Raw genomic sequence first — 16,286 nt, forward strand, 5'->3', positions numbered from 1 at the left:
AAGCCTCACCCCAAAAAGATCCAGGCAACTTTGCTTCTGAAAGCAAACATCTAACTCTCTCCATCAACGTCCTGTTCATCCTCTCTGCCAGGCCATTAAGCTGAGGAGTCTTAGGGGGCGTCTTCTGGTGTCTAAAGCCCTGCTGCCTGTAGTACTCATCAAATGGTCCACAATATTCACCACCATTATCAGTGCCCTGTTGTCTAATGCCCTGTTTCCCTCTCAACAGAAGCTTGAAACTGCTTAAAGACACCAAGTACCTAGTCTTTACTCTTCAAGACATAAACCCAAAGTTTCCTTGAATGATCATCAATAAAAGTAACAAAATAAAATGCACCACCAAATGTTTTTGTCTTCATCGGACCACAGAAATCTGAATGCACCAACTCAAGCAACTCTGATTTCCTAGAGGGAGGATGGCTCTTGAAAGAGACTCTATTTTATTTCCCAGCCAAGCAATGAGCACACTTTTCTAACCTTGCACCTTTCAAACCTAAAAGTAGATTCTTCCTCGCCAAACAATCAAGTCCCTTCTCACTGATGTGGCTTAGTCTTTTGTGCCATAACACTGATGAGTTATCACACTCAACTGCATTCACACCATCAATGGAAACTGAAGTCTTGGTCTAGTACAGACCATAACACTTCTTTCCACGTGCCACAACCAAAGAACCTTTCGAGAGTTTCCATTGTCCATTACCAAAGGTACTAACATAACCATCATCATCAAGAACACTGGTAGAAATCAGATGCAAATGAATGTCTGGTGCATGTCTGACATTTTTCAAAATCAATTCAGTCTCATTACTTGTTTTTAGACAAATAGCGCCAATGCCAATCACCTTTGACAAACCATTATTACCCATCTTTAAAACCCCATAATCACCTGGAGTATAAGATGTGAAAAAATCCTTTCTCGATGTAACATGAAAACAGGCACCACTGTCAACAACCCAACTTGTCTCATCACAAGCAATATTAATCAAATTCTCATCACAGACAATCACAAGATCACCTATAGTGGTGGTGGCAACACGATCATCATTGTCATTATCTTTATTTTGTTGCTTACCTTTGTTACCTTTATTGTCTTTCTTCAGCTGAAAACAAAATCTTTTGATATGTCTCTTTTTACCACAATAGTTGCATTCAAGGTTTTTGTACTTAGACCTTGATTTGCTTCCAACCTTACTTTTACCTCTGTTACCTTGTCCTCGGTCTCTATCATTGCTTCCCCTGTTTTCAGTAATAAAAACCTCTGATTGAGAAGATGATGCTTGCTGAGTTCGTCGTCTGACTTTTTCATTCAAAACAGCAGCTTTTACATATTCCAAGGTCACTACACCACCAGGAGCATAACTGGACAAAGTCACGCGCAAATTTTCCCAAGAGTCAGGTAGAGTATTAAGCAACCAAAGTCCCAAAATTTCACCTTCAAATTTTATACCCATGTCGGACAATTGATCAAAGCACCCATGAAATTCACTTATGTGATCAGAAATAGGAGTACCTTCCTTGTACTTCAAATTCATAGCCTGTTTCAACAGAAATAATTTATTGTTCCCAGATTTAGAGGCATACAAAGTCTCAAGCTTATCCCACAAGGTTCTGGCATGCGAATCATTAGCAATATGATTCAAAACATTATCATCTACCCATTGTCGAATAAAGCCACAAACCATCTCATGCTCAAAAGCCCATTCTTCATCAGATTTATTTTCAGGTTTTTGAGTAGAAAAAACTGGTAAATGTAACTTTTTCACAAATAGTAGATCCTTCATTTTTCCTCTCCACTTGTGGTAATTGGTGCCATTCAAACTAATCATTCTACCATAATTAGGCTCCATCATGCAATCAAACAAATCCACAAACAAATAACTTGGCTCTGATACCACTTTGTTGGGAAGAAACTAAGTTTATCCACAAACTATTTCTCTCCCAAAAATAAAAACTTGTAGATATTCAACTATCACAATTCTAAACAAGATATCAACAAAAACAATCATAAGCCAAGCAAAAACACTCTTTATCTTCTTCTTCTTGCCATTTGTTCACGAGAAACGCATCGCTGCCACCCACCACCCGCCTCTAGCAACATTGTCGGAGGTGGTCGGAGGCAGAGGTGGCGACGGTGGCACTGGTGGTCATTCCTCTACCTGCTACCGTCGCCACCTCTGTCTCCACCAATGTTCCGCAACGTTGTCGGAAGTGAAGGTGGAGGTGGGGGCGTTGGACAGAGAAATCACTAGCACTGCCGCCGCCACCTCTGGCAATGTAGCCGGAGTCGGAGGTGGAGGCAGAGGTGGGCGGCAGCGGATGGCGGTGGCGGGTGGTGGTGGGTGGCAGCAGGTGGCAACGGATGGCGACTTTGGTGAACAAATAGCAAGAAGAAGAAGATGAGCACTGTTTTTGTCCTTTACTGATATTAATTTTAAAAAGTTAGCCTATTTTTGAAATTTTTTTAAATATATTACTTTTATTGATATTAAACCCCAAAAGTTGCCCTTATATTGCTATTACCCCCGATCTGGGTTTCAGAGGGCAGGTCGATAGGAGTGAAATTCACATTTTTGGGCGAAATCACTGAAATGGGAGCTAACGAGACGAGATAACGACCGTCCCATTAGCTCCGCATGAGGTTGAGGAGCTTGCATGTGAGAGGACACATGGCGTTTTTTAATGGTGTTGGACATCTTTGGAGCATAAGTCAATGGGTGGCAAATTCAAACTCTCTAGTATCAGGAACGAGACCAGCTCCTCACACGGGGGCGCCTCACATGCACATTCACCATGTATTGGGAACATTTCCCGTGAATAATAATTTATAAGTATGGGAGATATTCCCAATGCATGGTACGATGTGCGTGTGAGGCACAAATGAGGTGCCCTGTGTGAGGAGCAGCATGTCTTTCCGACAGCATAGATTTTCCTTTAATTTAATGATGTGCGTGTGAGGCACGAATGAGGTGCCCTGTGTGAGGAGCAGCATGTCTTTCCGACAGCATAGATTTTCCTTTAATTTAATGATCTCAGCAAAAAAAAAAAAAAAACTCAAGAAGGGAAGGAAGGTTTTATCAAAAAGTCAAAGAAATGAAATGGAATAAACAAAAAATATCCCAAGCCCAGCCTCGTAATTAGGGAAAGATTTGATCTAACCCATCTCATCAAATAATAAAGAAGATAAATAATTTTGGGATCGACCGAAAAGGGAAATACTCAAACAAGACAACTTATATATACCTTGGCTTGCAAAAAAAATATGGGGAAACTCAATGGGTGATAATACATCATATAATATTTAAAAAATAAAATGCCTACTTATAAAAACTTCTTCATGGCTGCTTCTTAATGGAAAATTACCTACAAAAGAAAACACCTAAGAAGGAAGGAAAGGACTAAATAATGATGTGGATTAGCCTGTTTTGTGGGGAAAAGACGATGTTCATGTGGAGTTAGCTGTTTTTTTTTTTTTAATATTGCGCCCAATATACTAGGTCCTAGAGAAGATGAACATTTTTTTTGTGGTAAATAGAGGATGAACAAATAACCATCTAGAATGGTTGAAGAGAGTTAAAAAGGCTGCATTTGTCATTCTCTATTTTAAGGATTTATCTCCTTACAGTTAAAATAGTCACAGCTAAGTGAGAGACAAAAAAAAAAAAGTGAGAGACATGTAAATCTGAAACTTCCTACGAAGGATAGCCTCTCTCTTTTGAAATATTTGGAACTATAGAAAATAGTTCTCCTTTGAAATATTTAGAAATATAGAAAATTGTTTCTCCTTTGAAATATTTGGAAATATTGAAAATTGTTGAATGAATTGCTTGGAGCCCTAATGCCCTTGAAAACAAGAATAATAAACTTGGGCCCATGTTAAAAGAAAACCACAAATGAAGGGAAAGTTGGAAATATTGGATGCTTTGCAAAGAGGCGAAATGATCCACGTGTTTTCGGGTACATTACCAGTAAAAATTTGAGAATGTTCTTTAAAACAAAGTTGTAAATATTGGATCAGTAGAAGCAGAACAAGCTTTTGATCGAGGGGTAACTCATAGGACATAATTGATTGCCTCAATCAGAAGCTGGACATGTTATAGAATGGGAGGTACGCCTAAACGTTAAATACCAGCACATATTCTGGGAGTCCGCAAACTTGCTTTATAACTTGAATTGAAATTTCGTAATATTCTTATGTGAAATATTTCGAGTAATCATCGATATTTGTAACTCTGGTTTCACCTTTCAGATCCCCACACGACTAACGGCCAGTGAAGTCATGCGCATTGCGCACCTGTTCTGCACTTCAACAGTGAGATGGCCTTATAAGAAGGCACATTGCCACTAAGGCTAAGAGCACAAATACATACAAAATAAGAGCACAAATATTTGTATTTGCATCCCTAGCAGACCGATGAAACTCACAGTACAAAACACAAATATGTAGAGTGCAAAATCTTGTATTTTATATCATTTTGTATGTATTTGTACCGTGCATATACAAATAGATAAATCCTGTCCAGCAATGGCAAACTATCAGGCCCTGTTTCGGTTTGCCTACTTGTATGGTTTGATGTAAAACCCAGTTCTAGAAATTATGAACTCGAAGCAATTCACTTGGTGCAAATCAGCAATGAGCAATCTTCATGGAGCTCAGTTAAATAAAAGGATCATGTCTTGACACAGATTTCCAAAACCACTAGTCAAAACTAGTAATATCCAAGCACTACTTGCTATAATTCACCAAACTCTATTTTTAAAAGAAATAAGAGAAACCGTACTCAGGCAAATTATCTATGAGAAAATACTCTACTAAACAGGATTATCCTATTTGGTTGAAAATGAAAAGGCATCTAACTCCATCTACTCTCACTGCTCACCAGGTAATGTTTTAATTATATCAGAATCACCTGTAAGATACGTGGAGAAACAAATTATCCACCAAGTCAGGATAGAAACCCCATGGTAAAGTGTAGATGTAGATCAATAAAAGAATATTGCCCCACCTGGATCAATTATGCTACGGCATGACACACGGTAATACTTTCCACAGGCTGTGCCCAAGTCAACATTGTCTACAGAACAAATAAAGAGGATTTAACATAATGTTTCTCAATCATTTGCAAAGACTTTAAACCCCATTATGATCATTTTATGTATAGAATCATTACTTGGAATTGCAAATCTGAAAAGTATGCATCCTTTTCAAAAATAGACGTCCAGAGAAATAAAATAGTAAAATTGGGTATATCGCCCCATCCATAGAATTGTGTTGCTGTACAGATCTCATTCAATACGTATAGAGAATTAATATTAAAAGCAATGCAGTGGATACCTTCTACTGAGTCTCCGCATTCTGTGCACCGGTGGGTTCACTGGACGCGTGAACCCACCAATCTTAATCAACCACATCATCCAGCCCCAAGATTCAGAACGTTGACGCATTTTTCACCGTTAGCATGGGTTAGCCGGTTCAACTAGCCACAAAAAGACAATATAACTCAAAAACACTCGGCCTGCATTCCTCCCTCATTCTCCCTTCCATTTTGCGGTCACAGCAGAGGGTGACCCAAACCAGCGGCCATCAGCGGCAAGAGCTCCGGCGGTACATTTTCTGGCCTCTGCTCTGAAAATCTTCATGGGAGGATGCCTGTGGATGGATTTCTTTCCATCAGGAATGACTGACTGTACAAGGCAGACCATGGATTCCCATTGGGTTCTCTCAATTGGGTCGCTTATGAACATTAAGTCTTTTGTTTCTCAAAACCTCCAGCAACTTCTTGGCATCAAACCTGAGAAATCCGATGGTCCAATAAATGGACCTTACCAAGAAAAACAGCTACTAGACATGAATCAGGATGACTTTTACATACATGGAAGCCAGTAAATGTTAAGTGTGGACTATGGATTAGTAAAAAGTGTCTAAGTGTGTAGTCATGTATGATTGTAATAAAATTCTTGCTTGTGTAAATGCTTGTTACCTTGGTAGTTTGCACTCGTAAGGCTCCCATCTCCAATTCTGATAAAGAGAATCAGGCCTCCCATTCTTCTAGCATGTCACCTGTTTGGTCAAGTAGGGGCAGCTCTCTTCAGTATACAAGGGATGGGATGCATTGTCCAACACCCATCTCCCATCAAACACATTGCACCAGCCCACAATGGATTCATGGCCAGAATTATCAGTCAATGGTCCCTGCTATTCACTTTCGGATGGTAGAATCTCCAGAGAAGCTGATTGGAGAGAGCAGACGTTTGCATTGTTTCTCCGACAGAAGTTCTCTGAGACTAGGCTCACGGTTCCAAATAAGAGAAGAGAAACCAAAGCAAAGGGGTAGATGGACAGAATCCGGTGATCAGATGAGGGCTGGGTGGCCATTCTGGGTGGGAGGAATGAGATGAGTTTTCTCCATTCTAGTCACCATTTGAGAAAAGTTGTTGTTGTTGTTTGCTTTACAAGTGTATATTGACTCTTGAATTTTGGATGCAACCACCGGTTGGTAACTTGGTAAGGCCAAGTTAGAATATGAGATCTTCCATTATTGGAGAAGAACTGAATGTCAAATAGAATGATGAATTCGCACACCATGTTGTGATGTGATCACTGATCAAACTATCTGAATTTTGGCAGCACAGACCTTGCCCTTCACGGATTGAGCCCTTGAATCGGAAAAAAGGATAAAATCCATACACTGAACAGGGTTTTGGAATTTTGGGCTTTGGAATAAGAAGAAGAAGAAGAAGAGGCCAGCCAGAAAACGTACCATCGAGGCTCTCGCCGCCGATGGCCGCTGGTTCGGGTCACCGTCTGCTGTAGCATGTTGCCGGTGTGTGGGTAGTAGGGCTTGGTGGAGGAAAAGCAACGAAAACTCTAAAAAATGGGAGGGAGAATGAGGGAGGAATGTGGGCTGTGTTTGAGTCATATTTTGTCCTTTTGTGGCTGGTTGAACTGGCTAGTCCATGCTAACAGTGAAAAACGCATTAACATTCTGAATCTTGGGGCTAGGCGATGTGGTTGATTAAGATTGGTGGGTTCACGTGTCCAATGAACCCACCAGTGCACAGAACAAGGACTCCCTTCTACTTGCATTAATTCCAATTTACGATGTGCAAGACACGTCAATCAAGGAAATTTAAGCAGCACCCTTAATAATCCAAATGTATTGTGAATATCTAAGTTGAAAATGTGCCATGAAAATGCCAAAAGTATTTTCACATGTGCAAGCTCAAGTATATGAACATAGAAAGTCACAAGAGTAACACAAAGTAGGATAGGCTTCTGCTTTTATTGGGCACTTTGGGAAACTGGTAATTAAGCACATGTGTTGCATGTGAGAAATTTTTCTTCATATTAATTACTTGAATTTTAGATATATCATAGTTATGATAGAAATTGAAAATTAACAAAAGTAAAACTATGATTAAAAATAAACTTAAATGCTTGTACCAAATATGGGACTCTTAATCCATGTTGGACACAACAAAAAACTTATACTGAAATTGCCCTTTAATGTTGGATGATTGGAAAATAAAAAAAGGGGTTTTAGTTTCTCTCTCTCTCTCTTAATCTCCTTCATACTCTCTCACTCTCACAATCATCGTTATCTACTCGACGACTTTGTGATTTGAAAATAAATAAAAATGGTTTTTGGCTTCTGTATTTACGTTCTCTATATCAATTTCTCTCATTCTCTCCCTCTCTACATATAGTTCTCCTTCAATCTCTCTCATTCTCTTTCTCGATCGATCTCTCGTTCTCCCTTAATTTCTATCGTTCTCCCTCAATTTCTCTCTTGCTCCCTCTCTCATTCTTTTTTTTTTATTTTCTTACACACTTGTATGGTATTAATTAGATCGTATAAAAGAACATGAGAACAACTTGGTATGGTTCAAAAATCAGTACACCAATTTGATAAAAATTCACAAAAAACTCTTGACTATGAAATTTACACCAATTGGAGAATGATAGAGATTAAGGGAGAATAAGATATTGAACGAGGGAGAGTGAAGGATAAGAATGAGAGAGACTAAGGGAGAACGATAGAGAAAAAGAGAGAGAGTGATTTGGCTACAGACCGAAGTTGAGAGAGTGGGAGAGACAGAGGGAGCGGGAGACCGAGAGATGACTATGAGAGTGAGAGAGAACTTAAAGCTTTATCCACTGAACACTTTCACAAAACAGGGGCACAGCCCCTATATTCATTGAAGTTACTTTTCTTTCTTCTATTTCTTGTCATGAATGTGCTGATTTTTTATGTTCTAATACAAAGTTGATACTTTTTAATGAAGATTATTGATAACTACTAGTGAAAGACGATTGCTGGTTACTATGAAATTTGAGAATTTACACTAGATATAGGTTTTTTATTTACAAAAAAAAATAACTACTAGGTGCAAAGGCGCCCCCTGTCCCCTAGACTTGCCTTGGCAACTTAAAAAACTATAATTTTAAAGTAAAAGTGTATCCCATGTTAGCACAAAATCTGCAGCTCTATTGCACTCTCCAATCTCCATATGTGTGTTCAAGCATACCAAATGAAACCATTTCAATTAGCTATTTACTAAAACTTATTACTTATATGAAAATTTTGTCAACTAAAAGAGTTTCGTATACCCACATGTTAGACAAGATCATGTGGAGCATATCAATCTAATTGGAATATATGTTAACCAAAGTCGTGGGAAAAGGGAAATACATGTAATATTTCCTTCAGTCATTTGTTTATAAGCTATCAAAGAACTTTTAACCTTCTTCTTTTCATCTTTGATTTATAACTGACAAAGTTCACTCTTAAACATTCAGATAATAAATCCTTCAAATAAGTGCTAAGAGTGAAAGCTGTTACTTTAATACATAATAAAAAATGTCATTATTTTCATAATGAGCTCAAAGAGGTAAAAGCTTAGTGACAATAACCTAGAAAAGTATATAGAAAAAACAACAAACAAGAATAAATCAAGTATTTAGATACCACTGACTTTTACTACAGGATCGTTTCAAGGAGATTCAAGCATTGTACACTAGTGATAATAGGAATTTATGTCGCATCCCTCTAGTACATAAAGCAGGAAAAAAATCAAGGTTATAAGAGAAAACTAAAACATATGACGACGATTAATTTGAGCGACCTCAAAAAGAAGTGCAGACCCAAAATGTAACAGATGGAAACAAAAATAAAATAAACAAAAGGCGGGGCACATTGAGATAAAGAGCATAGAATGACTCACTGACATTTATTTAGATTTACGCAATTAATCAGTAAGAGAAGCTACTTACTTCCATTGAAATGGTGGACGCCAACCTTGGCAAGCATTGCATAGTACTCAATCTCGGACTTCCGCAGAGGTTGGCAATTGTTTGAAATAATTATCAATTTTGCTGCAAATGCCCAAAATAAAACAAATCACCAAGCCAGATCTTCAAAAGAAATGAAGATGAAAACGGATAAACGTCTCTATTTATTTACATAACGAAGAAACGACATCGAAGGAGAAAGAAGCTAGGATATGAGAATCCACCTTTCGAAGTTCTTAGGGTCCGAAGGACGGTCTTGTATCCAAGCGTGTATTTCCCGCTCTTCATCACGAGAGCGAGTCTGTTGTTGATGCTCTCATGAGTCTTCTTCTATAAAATTCATTCAGAGAGGATTAAGCGACAGAAACATAGAACCAAATAATGAGGTAACGTGACAAGAGGATCATACCGTCTTCTTCGCCGCCACCATCGTTACTCCTTACAGATAAAAGAAAAGAGAGACTTCGAAGAAAACGAAACGACTCAGAGATTAGGTTTTCTATCGGGGAATCTACATTATTTGACAACGTGAAAAACTTCACCTAACTTTCATATATGTGAAATAAGCCCCTATAAGAAATATTAATTATTATATAGTTCCATTGAAGATAAATTATTTGAAACCTCCCCTTCATATTATTGACGATGTCTAGAATTTCCCCTTGATACCTCCAATTCTCCAAAGTATCCCCAGAGATACTTCATTAAATGGCAGGTGACAGCAAAATTACTACTCCGTCCATCACACTATCACATATTATGTACGGTTGTTAATGGAGTAAACCCATCTTCCGATTCCAGATATGCTCCTCACACCGACTTCATACTTCATAGCATATCTTGGCCGCACAGAGTGCCCATGTTAATCGCAGCCATACAGGATTCCGGATCTCTTACCCACGCCTACTACTACTACTACTACATAGCGGGGGTGACCCTGCGTTGCAGCGAATTGGTTGAAATAAATTAATGAGAATGGTAAGGGTGTCATAACAATATGTAAACAAAACAAGGGGTGGTTTGACAATTTTGACATAATTGCAGGAATATATTTGAAATAAATTAATTAAATATCTGAAAGGGGTGTAATAAGAAATGCCCATGAGAATTTAAAGAGATAAACATCAAATATAAAATATTTATATTTAATAAATTAATATAAATATAATATATTAAAATTTCTTTTGTATATATTTTAATATATAATATAATGTATAAAAATATTTGTTTATTATTTTAAATATAATTATAGATATTTTATATGTTAAAATCTATAAATACTATAATATATATAATTACATTAAGATTTTAATTGAATCATATGTGTTTTATGTTAAAATCCATAAAAACACACCATTCACAATAAAACTGGTGCAACGTAACCAGGAGACAAAAATAGTTCATCTCCAAGTCGGTTTTATGAAAAAAGACTTTATATAAAAAACAGACAAACAATCAGCCAATACGAAAATTTCAATGTCTAGGAAAAGCGGAGGCTCAATCATCATGTATTGTCTAAGTACTTATAACAAATAAAAAACATTTCATTGTTTACAGATGCACTCAGCCATTTGATGTTGTTACAATCGAATAAAAAAGGTACGGAGGCTCATTGAAAGGACACCATCAGCTGTCTGACGTCTCATGCCTCGAGCCTCAGCCTTGAGCCTCCTGCACCAACCTGTGAGAAATGAAATAATATTTTCTATCTGTAATTCCCCACCATTCACTAACAACTGTCAAAATTTCGATTAAATTCTGCACATTTAACAAATAACAAAGATTTTTTATTTTAAATTCCCATTCCATGAAGAAAAATTTTTTATCCGTCAAATTGGTCGACTTCCAAGTTCCAACCTTGAATATAATTCATTCCAATTCTATGAAAATCACAAAACAATTAATTAAGCAAACAAAAAAGAAAGAAAGAAATCATGTTGGGCCATTCAACTTACAGTTACAGTTGGCTATTTACCCAGTTCCTCTGTTCTTCTTCAACCCTCACACCTCCCCCCACCCCTAAATTACGTGTTGTGAGCAACAACCACTGAATAATAAGAGCAATCATCCACTAAGGTGTGGCTACATCTGGAGGAGTCCGTGACTCCGTGGAAAGAGTCTGGCCGTTTAATCCCTTTGAATCTTTGACCCATTAATATCCTCTATCATCCACACTACTACCTAAAAATCAGGCCGTCGATCAAGCCATGGCTATCACAATTGCACCATCTCTTCCTCTATGTTCTGATATTTCGTTAGCTCCACATCAAACGCCTCAACCTTCCATTCTTCTCTCTCTCACCATTGACTGGATCCACCTAGGCAAATCAATCCCTTCTTCCCTAAACGACGCTTGATTCAGGGCCTTCCCTGTCAACAACTCTAGTAACAATACACCGAAGCTATACATCAATACATGTTCGAAACGCCACTTTTTTTCATTTTAATACAAATTAAAAATGAAAAGAGGAATTTCCTTTGCTGTAACAGCTCAAGATTCCATACCGTTCACTACATATAAGCGAGAGAAAGAGAAGGAATCCGGCTTTAAAAAGAAAAAAAAAATCGTACCATGCAGAAGAGCAAATTAACTTCCGGCGGCATGTAATCGTAGACAAGCAGCTTCTCGTCCTTGGAGGAATCACAACTCCATCTGCATCTCGAATTAATTCTTTTGAACCACTGCATCCTCGAGCCTCTTCACTACCATGGTCATCCCTTTCTCTAGAACCGCTTTATATGAAGTACCAATACTTTCTTTCCCTAAAACCACCATAGAAACTCTCAGCAAATCTTCCAAATCGAAATTATAAGCCCCACCCTCGAAAAACACCAACTTATTTCTCTCGGCTTCCGCCACTCCACCTGCCATATCGTCCTTTAATGGAGAGGTTCCCACCTCTGTAACCACCGACTGCGATCCATCATGATGCATGACTTCGCGATCACTGAGAGGTGGTAGTCATGGGAAAGAAATAGAGATAGGGAATTGATGGGAGAAGACTTGAAAGAGAGAGAATGCATTAGAGAAGGGAGAAATACAAAGGGAGTTGAGAGAGGGACCAGAGAAGTGGAGAGAAATTGAGAGTGTAGGACGATGGCTTTCTCGGCAAGCTTCTCCTCGGAAGAGGTGAACGAAAAACGATGAGAGGGGTTGGTGAAGGTGAAGGTTAAGAAGTGCGGGGCAGTAACCTCTGAGGGTGCGGAATGGTTGGGAGCATGCAGAGGGCCATTGGCTGTCAAACATCAGGACGCCGGTGCTAGTCCGCCTGTAGTAGTCATGGGGAAGAGATAAGAGAGGGGGAATCGAAGGGAGGACATGACACAGAGAGAGAAGGGATTCATGGGGAAGAGATAGAGGGAGGGGGAGTTGAAAGCAGGAACCAGAGAGCGGAAATGGCTTGATTGGCAAGCTTGAACACAAGAACAAAGAAAGAGGGGGCAGAGATAGATAGACGAGAGAAAAAGTTAAGGTATTCGCACGTTTGGATTAGTGTCATGATGTGTTGCTGTCACGTAGGAATCTACTCCCATTTGCCCATCCCAATCGTATTAATATATATAAGATAATAATAATAATAATATAGGTATTAAGTAATAATTTGTATTTCTGTTTTGCTTTCTGTATTGTATATTTGTGTTTTCTTGAATTTTAGGCTGCATTTGGTTGCAATGCAATTTTATTTGTACTAGTATAAATGTATGAAAGTGCAAATGAAAAAAAATGCAAATTCTTATTTAATTATGTTTGGGGTTTTACTTTATTTTGGTTCATGTCTTAATTCATTTTATTTGTAATGTAATCAAACAAAATAAGTTGCCCATAGACTTTTTCAAAAAAAAAAAATCAAACAAAATAAACTAAAACTTAAAAACAAAAATAAGTTAGAATTTACACTCAAATCATTTGCACTACCATGCTTCAATGCAAATTTATTTGCATTGCAATCAAACACAGCCTTATGTGTATAATTATATCTTGGATAATAATACTTTTATGTGCAAAATGTGTGATTTGATAGGAATAAATTAATAAAATTAAGATATTACATAACATACACCGGGCTTTAGGCTAGGGCCTGAACTTTGAGCTTTATATTAAGCTAGGCTCGAGCTCAGGTCTTTATTTTCTATTAATAAGTGGCAAAGCCCGATTTGGCTCGTGAACAGGTCTCATCACACAGTATACTATTCAAACATGTATATTTTAATTATCCAAAATACCCGCTAAGAGGCCTAATTATTTGAACAAACTAGTGAGGCATCCATGCGGTGCACGGGATTATGTAAAAAGTTACGATAGTATGTATACGAATGAAGAATAGATATAGATGATTTAATTCAAACTTATCGTTGGCACAATAGCAATAGTACTTCAAAACAATTTGAATGTTTGGGTTGAAGCTATATTGGATTCATAAGTTAATTGTTGAATTTAAAAAATAATTATATTATAAAGTTTAGACAAATATCTATATAAATATATTAAGTTAAAACGTGTAAGAAAAGCGTGAGGATGCAAGAAATTGAATTAAATAGTAATTTTTGCCTTTTTTCTTTGAAATTACAAGAATGTCATATAAAGACAAACCCCTTATGTAATTGATTTGTAATTGCCCCTATGTTATTCAAAAATTACATGATTATCACATATAAAACAAATCTTATAATTTATAATTGCCTCTATAATATTTGAAAATTATAAAACTACCACATATATGACAAAGTTTTTAATTTAATTGACTCTAAAGCATTCAAAAATTATAGAAATGCCACATATAAGATAAACATTCCAATTTAATTAACTCTAAGGCATTCAAAAATTACAAGAATGCCACATATAAGACAAATTTACTCTCTTTACAACGGTGCCTCTATGATATTTAAGAATTATAGCAATGCCGTATATAATTATTTACAATTATGCCATCCTACAAAATAAAATGTCATCCATATTCTATCTCGCTTAACTCTCTCTCTCCTCCTATTCTTTATCACAACTTTTATTTATTTATTTATTTACTATTCTTATCTAAGCATTTATTTATTTAATAAATTATTTTAAATCAATAAAATAAAAGAGATTTAACATTAAGAGAAAGATTTTAATAGACATTTATTTATTTAATTTATTATTATCATCTAAGAATTTATTTAGTTAATAAATTATTTATAAATCAGTAAAATAAAGGGGATTTGACATTGAGAGAGAGATTTTAATATACATTTATTTATTTATTTTACTATATTATTTTTTATTATTATATAAGTATTTACTAATTTAATAAAATTAAATAAAATATTTTTAAATCAATAAAATAAAATATATTTGACATTGAGAGAAAGATTTTAGTAGACACTTATTTATTTATTTAACTAAATTATTTATTTAGAAATAATTTACTAACAAATTGTTCTCTCCCCTTGAGCCCAATATTTAAGTAGGGTTGTCAATAGGTCAAGTCTGACCCGGTGGACCCAATGCACCCAAACCAATTGGGCCGATTCTAGTTCTAGGAAATGAAACCAACGAGTTGATTTTGTGTCCTAATATGGGGTCCCAAATTATTAACGTTTAAAAAAAAATAAATATATATATATATATGTGTATACATAATGTATGATATATTAAATAAATAAATTATATATACTATACGTATAATATATATAGAATATTTAGTATATATTATACATAAATATTTGTTTTTTATTTATTATAATCGGGTCTGTCGGGTCCGATCAGTTCGATTTTGATCCAAAATTTGCAAACCCTATCAAGTCTGGGTCAAATTCAAGTAATCAACATTTCATGTTGGGTCGGTTCTGGTTCAAACTGGTTCTGACCTAGACCCGATCTGTTGGCAGTCCTATGTTTAAGGCTATCAATAGGTAGATTTAAGCTTAATATTTATGAAGGGGGCCAAAATGTAAGTGGAATAGGGGGCCATGGCTTCCCAGGGTCCCCTTGGCTCCACCCCTGAGGTTGGGATTAAACCTATTCACAGGTCATGTCGAGATGTGACATTTGCATTTATATCAACCGAACATATTCAAATCCAAGTTTGAGCATGACCGAACCATCGGGTCTAGATCTTGAGCCCAAGCCCGAAGCTCAACCAAGAAATTGAGAAAAAAAAGATTTGTATTCTTTATTTGACAACAAAATTGATTTATTTATATTAAATTGACTTCAAAAGTGAAAATTTTAATTATTTATTTATTATTTTATTTTATTTTATTAAATATATTATTATCCATAATTTTTATTTATTTAATTCAACATGCAACCAATTTAGGGTTGTCAATGGGTCGGGTTTGGTTCGGGATAACTTGGACCAATCATGTCTCAATAATAAATGAGTAGTTACTTATTTATTTTATTACAATAAATAATTGATTTATTTATTTTTCAAAACTAAGTAAATTATTATTCATATATTTATGTTTATTTAATTTACTAAATTATTTAATTAGTTAATAGTTTATTTTACTAACAAATTATTTCTTTTCTCCCCGAGCCTAATAATTTAGGGCTATCAATAGGTTAGGTCTGCATTGGGAGGGGTAAAGCTAGGAATTTTCTATGAGGGGGGCTAAAATCTAAGTGGATTAGGGAGGGGGGGTAATTTAATCAATAGGTTAGGTTTGGGTTGGGCAGGAGAAGAGCTAGGAATTATGAGGGGTGCCAAAATCTAAATGGATTAGGGGGTAGAGGGAATAAATATGGATGGCCTTTGGAGGAGAACCATTGGCGTAGGGAGTGGGGGAGTGGGAAAATATGCATGAAGAGTGGGGATTTATTGGGCCATAGGGGGCCATGGCTCCTTGGGGTCCCCCTATCTCCGCCCCAGGCTTGGGATCAAACCTATTCATAGGCCACGCTAGGCTTTGCCTTTATATCAACGGAACATATTCAGGCCCAATCCTGAGCATGATCGAAACATCGGGCCTAGATCTTGAGCCCAATCTCAACCCCCCCCCCCATATAAAGCCCAAA

General features: G+C 36.6%; 1 protein-coding gene and 1 long non-coding RNA gene across 3 annotated transcripts; both read right to left on the minus strand.

The window, feature by feature from the left end:
- Positions 1-4,614: 4,614 nt before the first annotated feature.
- Positions 4,615-10,226, minus strand: LOC148876836 (large ribosomal subunit protein eL30-like). 2 transcript variants are annotated; one of them, XM_088973142.1, is made up of 5 exons: positions 9,699-10,226; positions 9,514-9,619; positions 9,272-9,373; positions 5,004-5,072; positions 4,615-4,907 (listed from the first exon to the last, which is right to left on the minus strand). In XM_088973142.1, exons 1-5 carry the CDS (start codon positions 9,717-9,719, stop codon positions 4,867-4,869), a joined length of 339 nt encoding a protein of 112 aa, XP_088829268.1. In that variant the 5' UTR covers positions 9,720-10,226; the 3' UTR covers positions 4,615-4,866. The 2 variants fall into 2 exon arrangements, with proteins under 2 accessions (XP_088829268.1, XP_088829262.1); XM_088973136.1 differs by lacking the exons at positions 4,615-4,907; positions 5,004-5,072 and adding an exon at positions 6,772-7,074.
- Positions 10,227-10,768: 542 nt separating this feature from the next.
- LOC148876837 (uncharacterized) lies at positions 10,769-11,414 on the minus strand. The gene is made up of 2 exons (XR_016107999.1): positions 11,245-11,414; positions 10,769-10,970 (listed from the first exon to the last, which is right to left on the minus strand). It is a non-coding gene; the product is annotated as an uncharacterized LOC148876837 (long non-coding RNA).
- Positions 11,415-16,286: the final 4,872 nt, after the last annotated feature.

The sequence above is a fragment of the Nelumbo lutea genome, chromosome 1 (assembly GCF_056320005.1).
Source record: "Nelumbo lutea isolate HS-2025 chromosome 1, American lotus-T2T, whole genome shotgun sequence".
In the NCBI taxonomy this organism is placed as follows: domain Eukaryota; kingdom Viridiplantae; phylum Streptophyta; class Magnoliopsida; order Proteales; family Nelumbonaceae; genus Nelumbo; species Nelumbo lutea.

Excerpts from the sequence above, each read along its gene's own strand:
- LOC148876836 (XM_088973136.1), bottom strand. The coding sequence starts at position 9,719 with ATGGTGGCGGCGAAGAAGACG. Across the intron at positions 9,620-9,698 it reads TGGTGGCGGCGAAGAAGACG|AAGAAGACTCATGAGAGCAT; the intron begins GTATGATCCTCT and ends TGAATTTTATAG. Across the intron at positions 9,374-9,513 it reads GACCCTAAGAACTTCGAAAG|CAAAATTGATAATTATTTCA; the intron begins GTGGATTCTCAT and ends GGGCATTTGCAG.